This window comes from Ischnura elegans, chromosome 8, assembly GCF_921293095.1.
Source record: "Ischnura elegans chromosome 8, ioIscEleg1.1, whole genome shotgun sequence".
NCBI lineage: Eukaryota > Metazoa > Arthropoda > Insecta > Odonata > Coenagrionidae > Ischnura > Ischnura elegans.
The window spans coordinates 114,905,883-114,923,058 of record NC_060253.1 but is presented as its reverse complement, the minus strand read 5'-3'; the positions used below and the strand labels follow the sequence as shown (position 1 = coordinate 114,923,058).

General features: G+C 39.8%; 1 protein-coding gene across 1 annotated transcript in view; it reads right to left on the bottom strand.

The window, feature by feature from the left end:
- The window catches only part of LOC124163447 (protein unc-45 homolog B), a 233,099-nt gene that overhangs the window by 141,492 nt on the left and 74,431 nt on the right, over nt 1–17,176 (bottom strand). The window contains exons 10-11 of the mRNA XM_046540368.1: nt 1,885–2,047; nt 630–749 (exon numbers count right to left, since the gene is read on the bottom strand). Of these exons, the coding sequence (XP_046396324.1) occupies nt 630–749; nt 1,885–2,047 (283 nt within the window). The remainder of the gene's footprint in view (nt 1–629; nt 750–1,884; nt 2,048–17,176) is intronic.

Here is a 17,176-nt window from a genome sequence, read left to right as displayed (position 1 = left end):
AATATTTCCCTTCCTTGCTTGTTGGTGCTCACACTCTGTTCCCTTGAGCTAGCTTGTCCTTCCATTATCCTCTCAATGGGCTCTACACACTGGATGAAATAAATTAGATGCATAGTAGCATTTTAACCAATGTAGGGGGATATCAGCCATTTCCTTGGTGTTTGGTATCACTAAAAAAAGAAAATTATGAACAAACCTAACATGATATTTTGGTAGATTTCAGCCAATGAAATAATTTACCAGACTAACCGATACTAATAATTCCACTAATTTGACTCTTTGTGAGTGGGGTCCTCTGTGTGGGCCCTAAGTAAAAGAATTGGGAGGGGACTGCAAGTGTCTTTTTACCTGCTCTACCCATCCCAGCAGAAAATTTACTCTGTGCAGCTCCTTTGAAAATTCTCCCACACAGAGCGGAAGACTTTGCGACCTCAGCTGAGCTGGCTTAAAACTGAGACCATTGAGTTACTCATCCATTAACAAGGAGCTCCAGCAGCAGAAAGATAAGATAGCCACCTCAGCTGAGCTGGCTTAAAACTGAGACCATTGAGATACTCATCCATTAACAAGGAGCTCCAGCAGCAGAAAGATAGATGGAATGAGCAAAAGAAAGGTAGATGAGCACTCACCCTGATGGCATCGTCCTTGGACTGATAGAGTTTCTTGAGGATGTGAACGCCTTGGTCAATGATTGTCTTCACTTTATCTTTCTTGGAAGCTCCTGCGATAATACATTCACAGGAAACTTTCTGCAAATAGAAGGAGGTTGTGTTGCAAGTGATAAAATAAATAAGGTCACCAAAAGCTGTTGATGTATTTGATTGCAGCCCAAAACTAAGTAGCTGCTGGAGAAAAGAAAACACATCGACCGCCATCATGTGTCAATCCATATTTCCAGAGCTATCAGTGTTAAACAAATCGCTGGGCATAATTGGTTCAATAAAATTATAAATATCATAGTAAATAATTCTACATTGAAGTCTGAAGCAATACAATCATAATGACAAGTAGAGTCACAATCATTCAACCCTAGCATCAGAAATCCTTATTCTACATTGCACTTACATATGTAGTTCTTTTAAGCCCTCGCTCGCCACAAACGTGGCAGGAACTTTCATTGTCTTCACCACAGCAAGCGGTCTCTTTGTTTACAGGAAAAGTACCACTCCTGGATTAGCAACATACAGCATAAAATTTGTCATATTTATATGGCAGTAATATAGTACATGTTAATACAGCATTAATAGCAAATTTTTTAATCATACTGCCTTTTGAAGCTAAAACATATTTACATACATCATACAGCCAGGTTGATGTCATGCTCTCGATTTAGCCAGGAGCCTCATAGAGGTCATAAAAAAACTCATATGGCATACAGCATAAGGAGAAATGAGCATAAAAACTCATCACTCCATACAAACATACCTCTCTTTGTGACAATGCTCTAAAGAGATAAATTCTTATTGAAAACCTCATTCTAACAAAGTAATAGTAAAATTATTTTTGAAACTTGAAGCTTGTAGATGGTGGAAGGGCTCCTTATTATCAATAAAAGGCACCTTCTTACTTCCAGAATATCTTTTAAAAATTCTGGCTGGTTTTGGCTGTTATCGCATTATCAAGTTTTTTTACAATAATTTCTATACTTGATAATAGTGTAACAGGCAAAACCGGTCCGAATTTTTAAAATATATTGTGGAAGTAACAATGTGTTTTTATTGATAAAGTAATAATAATAATCTGTAAGTCCTTTAGTTTATAGAATATACTACACAAGAAGTCCTCAATTTCCCCTCCAGTCCAATTCGTTACATGATAGACGCTTTCCAGTGCATTACAACTCAATATAAAATACTCAATACAATGGAGCACTTATGTACTAACCTGCTGCAAGAGATCATCCGAGTTGGCCATCACCAGAATCATCTCGATCACACCCTCCCGTGCTAATATTGCGTTGCCAACGTCCAAGGGACCAAGCAACAGCGAAGTGATGGCCACCGTCACACGAACTTTTGATTCCAAATCTGGACTCTTTAACTTATCCCTTCAACCAGAGACGGAAGAGAGAGAAAACAAGATATAATAAGCAACAATATTAAATAAAACTTGCTAATCAGCCATGAAATAACTATGTACTGCAAGTTTTGTAGCATGAAAGCTAAGATATTTGGTCAGGGAAGCATTGTTTCAACCTATGTTTCAATATAAATGAGTAGCACATGTAGTTCTCCCAACAAGCGATTTACTTGTGAAAAAAGGCAATTTTCCACTGGTTTAAATGAGAACTTAATGAGACAACTATTTCTGATACCATTTTCGATTCTCTTTCTCTAATGATGCTGAATGATTGGCCACACCCCCAAGCAGGCCAATCAAACATATGCCGTCCACCAACAATTTTTGATGATTTCAGACTGTTATGTCTACATACAACATTTTGGAGGGTAAATTCACAATTTGAATGCGGACAATTTCCAAAGACAATTTTAAAACTAGAGATGTGCGAATAGTATCCACGAATACTGGAATACCTCGAATACTGGGAAGTATTCGATATTCGAGATCTCGAATAATTATGCTAAAAGTACCGTCTCGAATACCTCGAATACTTGATACGAAGGGATATTTTCTCAGGATATTTGGTTTCTCCCTGCTAGCAATTTGAATTTGTCTGCTTATCTCGTGAGAACTTCCAAAGATGGGCTGAAAATAATTGAAGAAGAAGAAAATCCAGTGGAGAAGCACTTTTGCAAAATGCCTCGGATTGTTCGATAGCGCTTGACAGTAGTAGTAGGGGTAAAGCAGGCAACCTGTTAAAAATAAGAATTTGGATGAAGTCGAGTATCAGATGGGCCTACTGCTGAAATGGTATTTGGTAGATATGAATGTGTACATCAGACAGAAATACATCGTAGCAGTGTAAATGCCGAGACGGCATGCAATCATTTTTTCGTGAGGTGGTGTGTCCCCTTAGGATATTTGAAAGAGGTGTTAGTTGAATCAACTATATGCCCAAATTGTTAGCATAAAATAAAATATTCCATTAATCAGCTAAATTCCTGTTTGAATCCTTTAAAGGAAATCACAATTACTTGCAAAAATCCTGGGTTTCCTGCTGCATAGGCAAGCTAGTCAAACATTCCCACACTCAAAGTTTTTTCGTCCATCCCCTTGAAAAACGATAGATCATCGAGGCTCCACTGCATGCCTTTTCATTCATACATTCATCAAGTTAAATAAAAGAAGAAACGTACGTTTAATATGCATTGCGCAATTCTAGTATCCGAAGTATTCGAAATTCAAGGTATTCCAATATTCGAGCTATGATTTAATATTCGAATTCGATATTTGAGTTCGAGAAATCTGCTATTCTACCCATCTCTAGAGTATTTACAGTAATACACCCAAAATATGGATGTCATGGGGGTAATTTCTACTACTACTAGTGAAAGTAAATGGATGTGACCACATATTACCGTTATTTCTCAAGTGGGATTTAATGCCCATAGTTGCAAAAATGCCATCCAAAAACATGTTTAACCCTTTTACTGCCACCGGGCCCATATATCGGCCCTCGCTGGTTAAGCAAAAACTGCCAGGAGCCGATTTATCAGCCCGAATTATTTCACTTTTTTTGTGATTGTGGCCTTTTCAATGGCCAGTGATTTATGTAAACTAGAGATCTGCGAATAGTTTCCGCGAATACTAGAAAGTATTCGATATTCGAGGTCTCGAATAGTTATGCGAAAAGTACCGCCTCAAATACCTCGAATACTTTGAATTTTGCGTCGTACACTGTCGCACGCACATCGTTGGTAGTAGACTCGGAAAAATGTAGAGAACTATAGTCTTTTAGTGCATGCAGCGCCGTTTTAGGCAAGTTGACGCACTACATCAAATTCGCGGGTTAGAGCGGTGACAAGAGTTCGACCTGAGGAACCTAAATTGATCAGGGTGAAAAAATCCGAAAATCCCCTGTTTCCCCCACCAGGAAAACCTCAGTGCCGTGGGATGGTAACTACGTAATTCCCTAAATCTGCTTCCCCCTCCATCCATCAGCCCTCGGCCCCTCCTCCGACGCTTTCCTCCTCTTCGAAATCAAACAAAAAGCCCCAGCTCGAGCAGGTTTCCTATAAATGAGAAGAAGTGTTTACCATGTGTCATTTATGGCTAATAAGGACAGGCACTCTTGAATATTTGAATCGTTTCCAGGAGATGAAACTACCATAGGGAGAAACTCAGTGCCGTGGGATAGTAACATTGGCGCATTTCCGACGATCTGCTATCCCCCTCCATTCAGCACTCGCCTCACACACTCTGACGCTTTCCTCTTCTCCGAAATCAAACAAAAGGTCCTCGCTCGCGCTGTGATCATGTTACGAAGACCTTAGCTTCGGAAAAAATATTAAGCTACACGAGAACAATGAAGACTTGTCTCACGCCCCCCTTTTCTAACCCACTGACCTTTTTCTGCCAACCTGCTTCGAAGTTCCCCATTTGTAGAGGTCAACTGCTGCATGAATCACCTATTAGCCCAAAAGGTGTCTAACAATGACTTTCGGCAATTGGTATTACACCTTTATAGGATTGAAATATTAGTAATGTGCGCGTAATTTAAAGAAGAATAAGACCAAACGCAACGCATTTCTGACTTTATTTAAGCATTTTACGCGAGGAAATAAATGTCAAAATACAACGGACACTTAGCATTCTAACGCGACTCGGTATGAGCAGCAGAGCTTCTCCGAAGTTGATGCGGTATTTTTTCCGAAAACATATATCAAGTTACAATTTATGAGTGGTGCTATAAATCTTTATTGTTACAGTCCCAGACGAAGGGATATTGTCTCAGGATATTTGTTTTCTCCCTGCTAGCAATTCCAATTCATCTTCTTATCTCTTGAGAACTTCCAAAGATAGACTGAAAATAATTGAAGAAAATCCAGAGGAGAAGCGCATGTATTTTGCAAAATGCCTCAGATTGTCCGCTAGCACTTGGCAGCAGGAGTGGGAGTAAAGCGAGCTACCTGTTGAAAATAAGAAGTTGGATGAGGCCGAGTATCAGATGGGCGTGCAGCTGAAATGGCGTTTGGTAGATAAGAATGTATACATCAGTCAGAAATCCATCGTAGCAGTGTACATGCCGAGACGGCATGCAATCATTTTTTCGCGAGGTTGAGTGTCCCCTTAGAATATTTGAAAGAAATGTTAGTTAAATCAACTATATGCCCAATTGTTTCCATAAAATTAAAATAATCCTTTAATCAGCTTAATTCCTGTTCGAATCCTTTAAAGGAAATCAAACTTACTCCCCATTATCTTGGGTTCCTGCTACATAGGCAACCGTGTCAAACATTCCCGCGTTCATAGTTTATAGTATTTGAGGTATTCGAATATTCAAGCAATGATTTAATATTAGAATTTGATATTTGAGTTCGAGAAATCTGCTATTCGACCCATCTATAATGTAAACCCCCATAATCTATCAATACATCTTAAGAATTAGAATTAGAATATAAATACATCTTAAGAATTGGGAAAAAAATCTAGATGTATTAAATAAAATTAAGTAGCTGAAAAATTTTTTAATCTGAAATGTTGCTAATTCCGGAAAATAGCCTTAGCAGTCTTTAAGTGAATCCCACCTCAAATGGGCTGGCAGTATAAGGGTTAATGGAAAAAAATTTCATTTTTTTCCCATACTTTCTGCTAAATCAACGTACTAAATAAATAAATTGACCAAGAAAATGATTATTATATAAAACCACAGTTACTCACTAAATGAAGATGATTGTTTTCTTTCATCACTCTTGGTTACCTAGGTAAAAATTAAACAATTCTGACAGTCACCAAAAATTACGGTTTTCGAAAGATTAAGACATCATTTCATCGAAATATGTCCAGCTATATTCTATTAAACTTTGTAAGTACGTACCATCATTTGCAAAAGTCGTGCAACAGATCGAGCGGCGCCACTTTCACTCGATTGTCGATTTCTGGCCACCTTTAAATTTGAATGATCACTATCTGGGTATGAATCTTCATGGTAGCTCGGGAACGACTCACGAATGGGTCATCGTGACACGGGAGTGAGACGTAGGAAATCATTATGATGCTAAGATGCCGCCAGGAAAAGGCAAAACAAGGGCAGCGTTTGAATATTATACCATGCTTACACTTTTGTTAGAAGTAGAAATACCGTATAAGCGCGTGTAACAGGCGCAACTTTTTTCCCAATAAATGCAGCCGAAGATTGCAGTAAGGGGCTGCGCCTCTTACACAACTTCTTACCTTCCCCTCCTCGCAAGCCCAAGAGGCATCGAGTGGCCTTGGTTTTCAGTGTGAGTCAGTCATATAAAAACTAGAGATGTGCGAATAGTATCCGCGAATACTCGAATACCTTGAATACTAGAAAGTATTCGATATTCGAGATCTCGAATATTTATGCCAAAGGTGCCGTCTGGAATAACTCGAATACTTTTAATTTCGCGTCATACACTGTCGCTCGCACGTCGTTGGTAGTTGACTCGAAAAAATGAGGAGAACTCTGGTCGTTTAGTGCATGCAGCGCCGTTTTAGGCAAGCTGACGAACTACATCAAATTCGCAGGTTAGAGCGAGCAGAATAGAGTTCAACGTGGGGAACCGAAATTGATCGGGTGAAAAAAATCCGAAAATCCCAGGTGTCCCCCATCAGGAGAAGCTCAGTGCCGTGGGATAGTGACATTGGTGCATTTCCCACGATCCACTATCCACCTCAATTCAGCGTTCGCACCACCCCCTCCGACGATTTCCTCTTCTCCGAAATCAAACAAAAGGTCCCAGCTCACGCAGGGATCGTATTACAAAGACCTTAGCTTCGAAAAAAATATCAAGTTACACGAGAACAATAAAAACGTGTCTCACGCCCCCCCTCTACTAACCCACTGGCCTTTTTCTGCTTACCTGCTTCGAAGTTCCCCATTTCCGGAGGTCAACTGCTGCATGAGTCATCTACTAGCCCAAAAGTTGTCTAACAATGACTTTCGGCTATTGATATTACGCTTTTATTGGATTGAAATATTAGTAATAAGCGCGTAATTTAAAAAAGAATAAGACCAAACACGACATATTTCTGACTTTATTTAAGCATTTTACGCAGGAAAATAAATGCCGGAAAGACGAAGAAATACGACGGAGGCTTAGCATTTTGGCGTAATGCTCAAATACGGTGCTCTCCTATTATTTTATATAGCCTCAATCGAAATATTAATACTCCTGGAGTACGTATTTAACGATTCTAGATTTTTATAAGACGATATCTATTTTTCGCGATTAAATTAAAAGTGAAAATTTTCAAGCGCGCGATAACGCGACGGGTAAGTATGAATGCCTGGAAAAACTCCGCGTGACGTCGTTCTGCTTCCCGCTGCCGCGAGTGAGGTGACCTTGGGGCGAGGCTCTGAGCGCTAATACGACGCAGGATGCTAGCAGGTAGCCGAGTACCATGCTAGCTGGTAGCGCTTGGCTTAAATGAGGATTATTAATACCTTATCAAGCGAAGAAAACTTTCCGACCACAGCCAGTTTTAATAAGTGATTATTAAGACATGTTTCCCTGATCTTTGTGCCTCATGCATGCATTGGTAACCTTAGACGATGTAAACTCGTATCCTCTCGTGTAGAAAATAGGTCCCTTTGATGTCAACTGGAGTGGCATTACATGGGTGCCAATCTGGCCTTTTTCAAATGACGATAAAATTGACCATTGCCATTGGTCTAAACCGGTATTTCTAGAACCAAATAATTTGTATATTATGAATACACCAATGGTGGGTAACAAATCACAATCAATGCCTTTCATTTTCTTTAATGAAGGAAACTACCCTATTGTTTATATAAAATTAAAATATTCCATTAATCAGCTAAATTCCTGTTTGAATCCTTTAAAGGCAGTCACAATTACTCGCCAAAATCTTGGGTTTCCTGCTGCATAAGCGACCTAGTCAAACATTTTCACATTCATCGTTTAGTATTCGAGGTATTCGAATATTCGAGCAATGATTTGATATTCGAATTCGAGAAATCTACAATTCGACCCATCCCTAATAAAAACCAAGGTCAAAAACAAGCAGGAAGCAAGGGAGTTTCTCCCGTTGTGATGCATTTTTACAACGCTCCTGCATGCATTTCTTAGTCTAAAGCATTCGCTGTCGCGTTGGTACCTCAGATGTAAACGTGAAAAAGGTCACGTTGGGTGTTTTGCTCCGGAGGGTGTGCTAAATTTACTGCTACGTGCTATGAGTGGGCATACTGCGGCATTTATACTGCATTTAGTAATCGCTTATCAAACGTAGAGAAATGCACAGTTTTGAAGGACTATACCTTATTAATTGTCAACATCTGTCTTGCCGAGTAATTTCCATTACGCTAAGGGCCTGATTTTTCAAAAATCATCTTCAGGCGCTATTATAAGGGTTATTGAAATTGAAAATTATATTGGCGTTAAAACCTGCTGTTTAAAAAATTCAAATGAGTATGTACATTGTTGGACTAAAAGGCAAATAGAAGAAATCGGAAATGCTTGTAAGTGAAGAACGCTGAAGGAGAGGTCGAGGGGAAGGAACGCACTGCCTCCGTCTTTCACACAACAAGACTATGGGCATAGAAAGAGAAAGGGAAGAACACGTCCGATCTTGCATGTGACGTCGTTGCCTTCAAAGCGAAGGGTCGAAGGCGTAGCAATGTGATATACCCAGTTTGCATTGCCTGAAGTTTCCAGTCAGTCTTGCCTTGTCTGAATGCACTCATGCTACGCTTGTTTCTCCTGAAATTGTGCTGTTTGGACTATTTTGAATATTATTAGCATTGCTGTGACTATAAATCTTTGTGTCAATCAATTAGAGCTTAAAAAACTTAAATGCTGTCAGATATGCGTCGCATTAGATCTCTTTCATTTTTGAACCTCGTGCATATCATACAATTATTGAAAGCTATAGAGATATCTTCGGGCTCAGTAGATGACTCACCTAGCATTTGGGCTCCAGAAACTGGAAGAACTGGGAGACCGAACAAGGTCAGTTGGTGAGACGGGCTAGGGATGAAACAAGTTTTGATTGTTCCCACGTAACTTCATATTTTTCTTTGAGGCAAGTGATTTATGGCCTGTGGGTTCTCGGAAAGAAAAAAACAACAGAGGCATGGGCTGATGTAGGGCCAGGGGTGATTTTGTGAAATCTACGCCGTGGTTATTATCTTACGGCGCTGAGATTCCCCCGATCGTTGTCCTATCTCTTGGGAAGATTCACAATATGTGCCTGCCGTGTTTTGTCTTAAAATTTTCCATAGCTGAAATTCTATTGCAATACTCCTACGAGACATTTAAAAAAAATTGCTCATGAGTAGGACAAGTATCGTAGTGCAACGGCGTATGCGAAGAGAGGATAGGAACTCTTTCTACTTCCTCTTATGGGATGTTGCATTCACGAAAGCATTGATTGAAAATTTCAGATTCAGATTCAATTTCTTCAATGAATTTGGATCCGAAGTACATGCAGGTGAAGGGCATTGTTCGTGGATATTTGGATCTGAGGTATCCAATCCGACTGTCACTAGTAAGCATCATAAGGTTAAGACTACAAGTGAATACCAACTCATCTCCGATTGCCAAACATATCGTGTAAATTTAGCTGAAAAATGCCGAATTATTAGTATTGCCTGAATTATTATTATTGAAAAAGAAATTTTGATGACTGTCGAAAGTCCAGGCATAAGTCTGCAACACTGCGCAATGGCATAAAAAAAGCCGAAGAGTTTTTTTTCTTTAGCTCCAATGTTCAAAATAGGGGTGTGCCTCATACACATGTGCGCCTCTTACACGTGCTTATACGGTACTGAAAAAAGGTTGTTTTTTGTCTTATCAGCAATAAAGCATAAGAATACTCACAGCAGATATATGGCCTGAGGGATAAATGGACCCTTAATTTTGGGCTTGGTGTACTTTCCCAATCGGTGAACATGAACATAGAAATGTTCAGCCATGGGATCCCCCTATCTCTGGTCGTCGATTCAATCATTTTAATTCTCACAAAATAATTAAAACTCTATGAATGCCGAAGTAGTTTTACAAAACTATATCTTAATAATTTTTTCTGAGATCGAAAATTTCTTTGAATTATTCTCATTTTTACTTGGAAGTACACTAGGGAGAGTTGCAGACTTACTTAGAGGTTTTTTGATGATGGCAGGACTATTTTGGATGCAATTTTAGCTCTGAAAATTGAAATTATACAGTGATGTTGAAAATTCAATAAAATAGTTAGCCATATGCCCATCCAATCAGAAAAGTTATTCTATGACGTTAGATGCACTTAGCATAATGGATCTAGATGACAAAACCAACATTGCCCAACATATTTCTTACAATATACGGTACAGTACTTAAATCAACCTAAACTTGGGGCACGCGCTTCCATTCCACGATTAACCTGTCAACGCTTAGCGGTACCATATGGTACCACCCGGTGGCACAATGCTAAACGTAACTTTTTTGTCACTTATCATAATTTATTTGGGTTTTTGAGAGCTTAAACATAATAAGAATGTTTTTATTTACATTTTCCCGAAAAGTTTGCTTTTTCAAAGCTGGAATTAACGTATTTAGAGCCGTTTGAAAATTGAGAATTTTCAGCTATCCAAAAAAAACTGAATTTTTAGTGCAAGCATTTCGATTTTCTTTACTTGCGTCATAATACGAAGATGTTTTTATGTAATTATGATTGTCATAACATGTACATTTCATATTAAGCATGGTGTTTGTATGTGAGCCTAATATTTGGGATGTTATGATGCAAACCATTTTGGTGGTACCATATGATACCGCAAGGCGCTTGGCACTACCGTGTTTTGGCGGGAAAGCGCAAATATGAATATTTCTGTTGTTTTCATTTTCTAACGGTTCATTATTTTACAGTTATTTATTTTTCATCATTAATATTATAAATTTTGCGTTATGTAAATGTTATTACGCATATAAAATTAGTACATAGATTATTTTTTTATTATAAGGATGTCATCAAAGTACATAAGGCCCTGAATTGTCCCCATTTTTTCAGAACCTGATGAGGGCTCATGAGGTGGGAGGTATGATTGTAAACCTGAACCCGATATAGAAAGATGAATACGAAGAGTATCTGCATACTCAATTAGGAAGGGGGTATGATGGGGATACGGGCCTTGCTAAGGGGAAAATTCAATGACGGCTGGCGGCAAGAGACGACCACGCGACAGGCGTCACTTCGACAAGAAGCATCCTAATCCTTCAAATTATTTCTGTCTTACGTACCTCAATCACACTCGGATGCTTTTCACAATTTCATTTGTTAGTAAAAGCGAAATAACTTACGCTTTCTGCTAACAATGTAGCATGTGCTGCTGCAAAGAGAGGATGAATACCTTCCTTATGACTGAGGAAAATTGAATAACAAGTGGACGCCAATTTCACTCGAATTTGAAGTTGTTGTTCGAAAAGGTGGACAATCAGCTGGGTTTATCTCAAGAAATGTCTGAGAATTTTCAAAAGTGTAGTGAAACTGGACCGAGCCGTAAAGCACCCAAAAGGTATAAAAATAGGGAGGAAGGACGCGTTTCTGATGATGAAGAGATCGTAAAGCACGAAAGGATTTCTTGTAATCCTGATTACCAACTCACTGTTCCATGAAGCATCCACAACCAGAACATTTGAACTGGTCTTTCACGAAAATGTCCTTATGCACTAAGTGTTACAGTCGAATAGGTGTGCACAATTCTGCAACTATTATGACCCAAATACAACACATGAGGTACTGAAAATACTAGTTGCAATTCTTTTTATAAGTTGGCCTAAAACAACTCCCAGTAAAAGGCACTATTGTGAGGCAGCACTAAATGCAAGAAATAATCTTGTTTATTACACAATGAGAAGTGACAGATTTCTACAAATTTGTAGGTTTATTCGTTGCTGTGATTACATCGCTATGGGTAAATCAGATAAGATGTGGAAAATGCGCCCTTTTATGGGCATAGCAAAAGAAAGATTCGGCGAATATTTCAGAGAAAAGCAGTCCTTGAGTTTCAATGAGTCAATAATGTTCTCTTTTGGAAAACATGGCTGTTAGCAATTCATGCGGGGGAGGCCAATTACGTTTCGCTAGAAAGTGTGGTGCAACAATAGCTCAGATAGCTACTTCGTAATACTAAGGAAAGTGAAAGCCTACGAAAAAGGAATTGGGAAAGATAGCGTGAGGGCAACAAAATAACAGATGGAGACAAAATGGTCGTGGCCCATTTTTACTTGGATTCTAGACGCAATGACACACAACACATGGATGCTGATGCGGAAATCCTGAAAAAGCATAACTCATCTTGAGTTCCGCTGGGCACTAGTATAATCACAGCTGGATGCAAGGATCCTCTAAAATATCAAGACGAGCACAATTTACCAGGAGTGCGACTGGAATGGGGTAATTGGCTAAAGAAATGGATTTGTAATTGATTCATGTTTCAAAGAACGCATTCAACTGACAGCGGCCTATCTTCTTTCCAGTGCCCTGACGAAATAGGTTCGACGGGCACAACAAACCTAATAAAATCCAAGCCCAAGCGGGTATGGTGTGCTACTGAAAACTGAACCAGTAGAATAAGAACAGAATGCTTGAAATGCAATGCAGTGACTGCTTCGTTCATTTCCATGTGCGGCAACGACTGACAAGGAGACATCGCCAAAGTGATGTTCGGGATCTGGATGCGGATGTTATTATCTAAAACTATATAGGTTAGGTAGAAAAAGTGTCACGGCTTTCTTCCACATAGGCCCGGGTTCGAGAGATATTCGCATGTAAAGATTTCGCACAGCATGAGGTCCCTTGAGTAAGCGCTCCCATTCCACTACGGCCGTGGCGGTGCGGTCTAAGGCGTTAGTCCTGTAACCTGAAATTGGTGTCTCGGGTTCAAGTCCCAGCACCAGCAATATTTTTTCTCTCTTCCAATTTTTGAAATCACTGTTACATTTTATCCCAATTCGTTTTATTTAGTTACTTCGCGATTTTTTTAATTTAATATCAATTTATGGTTTTAAACGAAACTCCGAATTGTGCCTTACCACGCGAATTAGAGGACGTATATAATTACTGACACGTGAATTTCCATGTAATGTGCTCATCATGTGCACTGATGCACACCTCTGCCTCGCATCAATTAAACGATTGTACATCCATTCATGAATCGTTCCCCGGTTTTTGACGCGTGTGCCTCCACTTTCAATGCCTTTTTTACATTCCTGAAGCACCGGTATTTTCCAGCTTCAACATTTTTTATTCAAAATTTCATTTCCACCAGGCATTCCCTCCATTAGATTTCTTCACCGCCCACGCACCGTCTTCCCAACGAATCTCGATCTTTACAACAGAATGTCCTTCCACTCACCATGCCTCCCTTATGACCTGCCTTCTAGCATCCTTCAAAGACTTCCGTCCCAACAACCCTCCCTCCACAGCTGACCCTCGATAATCCCTGAACAAGGCGCCGAGTCCCAGTTGTGTGAAAACGGGTGCGAAAGCTAAACAAAGAAGACCTCGAATACGGCTTGAGTAGGCTGCTGGAAAGCAGGGTCATTGTACTGGAAAGGTAGGAGGGGAAACTGGCTAGGGTCAGTAACTGAATGTGAGGATAGGCAATGGTGTTTATTTGTTGATAAGAAAGACTTGAGATTACGAATATAAGAAGAGGCTGTGGGAGCAATGGCTAGGGCGAGGATGATCAAATTCCCCGGAAATTTGCATGTAAGTTATTAAATACGTTCTCTAATTCACGTGGTAATTCGGAGTTTCATTTAAAATCCATAAATTGATATGAAAACAAAAGAAATCGCGAAGTAACTAAATAAAACGAATTGGGATAAAATGTAACAGTGATTTCAAAAATTGGAAGAGAGAAAAAATATTGCCGGTGCTCGAACCCAGGACACCAACTACAGATTATAGGACTATCACCCTAGACCGCACCGCCACGGCCGTAGTCGAGTGGGAGCGCTTACTCAAGGGACCTCATGCTGCGCGAAATCTTTACATGCGAATATCTCTCGAACCTGGGCCTATGTGGAAGAAAGCCGTGACACTTTTTCTATCTTACCTACATATATAGTTTCAGAAAATAACATCCGCATCCAGATCCCGAACATCACTTTGGCAATGTCTCCTTGTGAGTGAAATGCTAAAATCATGTTATTCTTGATTTCTACGTCAATTATACATAACTTCTATTTTATGATCACTAACATTTAATAATTTCGCAACATCAATTAGTGAAGTGACGTTGCAGAATTAACCTGTGAATTCATCAAAAATTAATGGCGGGTCAGTTGCCAAACCTGATGCACCTCCTCGACATCCGCCTCGGATAAATGAATCTTGTGATACCCCGAGTGCTATGTTCAGCGGCGGGAAAAATGCGTCCGTGAATGTGAGCCGTCCGGGTGTTCCTGCCGACAAGGGGGCTGACAGCGAAACCGACGCCGACGGCTTCACGAAATTTACGCATAAGCGTAAATCCAAAAGAAAGAGCACCATTTTTGAATCAAATACAGTGGTCAGTGATGTGTGTTCCTTTTCTGGAGTGCCCCGACGCGTAAACATATACTCCACTTTAAACTGCGGCAGAATATATAATTCTTTCGTGGTTACCGCCCCCATGAAACTTTTGAACGTCCTCCTCAAGAGTAATACATGGCCGGACAACGTCTCTATAGGCAAGTACTTTCCCCCAAAAAAGCCACTAGTGAGCCAACAGCCTGATGTGCCCCCGGTTGTCTCCAAATCAGATTTAAGTGCCACGAGTGTCGAATCTCTACCCCTTATCTCCAAATCAGAATTAAGTGCCACGAGTGTCGAATGTCTACCCCTTAATGGCATCAATAGCAATCAAACTGACTCCTCTGAGGGTTCAACTGCTACACCAGGCAGCTCCTGACTAGGAGTTTCTAACCTAAACAAGTGTCGTCACCAAGGTTACAGTGAATGTAGGGAGATAAATGGAACAGTGAAGTTTTTCTTCGTCAACATTCAGTGTATTAGGAATAAATACCTTGAACTTGAATTACTGATGAGTGAGCTAGGGATTGATGTCTTGGCACTAGCTGAACACTGGTTACGCCAGGAGGAAATATCTTCATTTGCCATCGAAGGTCTAAACCTAATCTCCTCTTTCTGTAGACAACAGCACAAATGTGGTGGTGTTGCACTGTATTGTCATCCAAAGATAAATATGATCTGTCTGAACTTGGACGGTTCAGTGGAATCGATTTGTGAGTGCTCTGGTGCTTTACTCAAAGTGAGAAACCAAACTTTTGCAATTTTATCCATTTATCGGCCTCCTGGAGGAAATTTTAGCATTTTTTTAAATACTGTAAATGATGTTCTTGTGTCCTTACTGGCCAGAAGTCTGAATGGTATAATAATATTCGGTGATTTAAATGTTGATTTTGTAAAAGATTCCACTATGAAGAGTGACCTCATGGATTTGCTTTCCTCCTTTGGGCTACAGGTTGTAAATTCAGAACCTACTAGAGTTACAGCAAATTGTCAGTCCCTCATTGATTATTTCATCACAAACATCCCAGCTTCTGAGCTACAATTTGAAACTATAAATACTGGCCTGTCTGACCACTTTGGCCTCTGTGTGCATGTTGATTTTGACACTCTTATCCCCAAGCCTCCCAATCGTTCTATCTCTCATTCATCTTCCCCCTACTCCAGCAGCTTCTGCAAAAGATATATTACCGAGCAGAATATAGCAACTTTCCAAGAAACATTATATCCACATGATTGGTCTGAAATGTATAGTTTGATGTCCTTTGATGATAGTTTTCAGTATTTCTATTCTACTTTTCAACATTACTTCGACATTTGTTTTCCCTTAGTCCTGAAGAAGGTGAAAAATCCTTTACTTTCCAAGCGTAAAAAGTCTTGGATTACTGATGAAATTAGACGTCTGTCAAGTGAGATGAAGGAGGCTGCCATTCACTACAAACATAAAACTGAAGTGTCAGATCGATTAGAGTACTTGGCGCTTAAGAAAAGATACCGTAAATTTCTTCAAACAGCAAAAAAATCCTTCAACAATCAAAGAATAGTAAATGCTGACAATAAATCAAAAGAAATTTGGAAAATCATCTAAGAATCCAAAGCTCACCACAATCAACATTGCATCCTTCAATTACAAGACTCTAAAGGGGAACTGATCTCTGATTATACTACCATGTCATCCAATCTCAATGATTTTTTCCTGTCTCAGTCGGATCCCACAATCCCATGCAATTCCCCTAACTATGTACTCTGTAACCCAATCGCCAAGCAACTCGTTGTACCTGCTTCCTTGTACTGAATCTGAACTGACCAATATTGTTAACAAATTGCCAAATAAAAATAGTCATGGATTAGATGGTATCCCCAGGAGAGTTGTAAAAAGATCTATCCTTGTCATTAAGGATCTAGTCCTATTCCTCATTAATGAATCTTTAAGGCTGGGAGTTTTCCCTGACTCTCTGAAGACTGCCAAAGTTGTTCCTCTCTACAAAGGCAAAGGAAGCAAACAGGACATGAATTCATACCGTCCGATTTCCTTGTTAAACCAGCTCAGTAAAATTTTTAATAAGGTCTTTTACAACCGTCTGGTATCATACCTTGAGTCATTTAGTCTCTTGTCCCCTTCTCAGAATGGGTTCAGAAAATCTAAATCCACATCCACAGCCACCTATGAAGTGGTGACCCATATACTTTCAAATCTGGACAAAAGAACGGAGACTCTGGGTCTTTTCTTTGACTTTTCTAAAGCCTTTGATCTTGCAGGGTTCCCACTCTACCTGAATAATGAAATTCACGGCTTTTTCCAGGTTTTCACGGTTATTTTTCAGGTTTTCACGGTCTCAATGTCGCTAAATCCACGGTCCGTTAATAAGCCAACAATAAGAAAATCACTGGCCGTATATCAACAGAAAATTAACGTACGCGACAAACGCCGTGAATGTTAACGCAGCAATGAAAAGTGATATCTGTTATGACGTGATCTATCGTTTGCAAAATTCAGGGCCGACTAAAGGACCAGCCCAACCGCGCTCTTGCCTGGACGCCGAATACCCTTCGGACCTTCTTCCGTCCGGACACC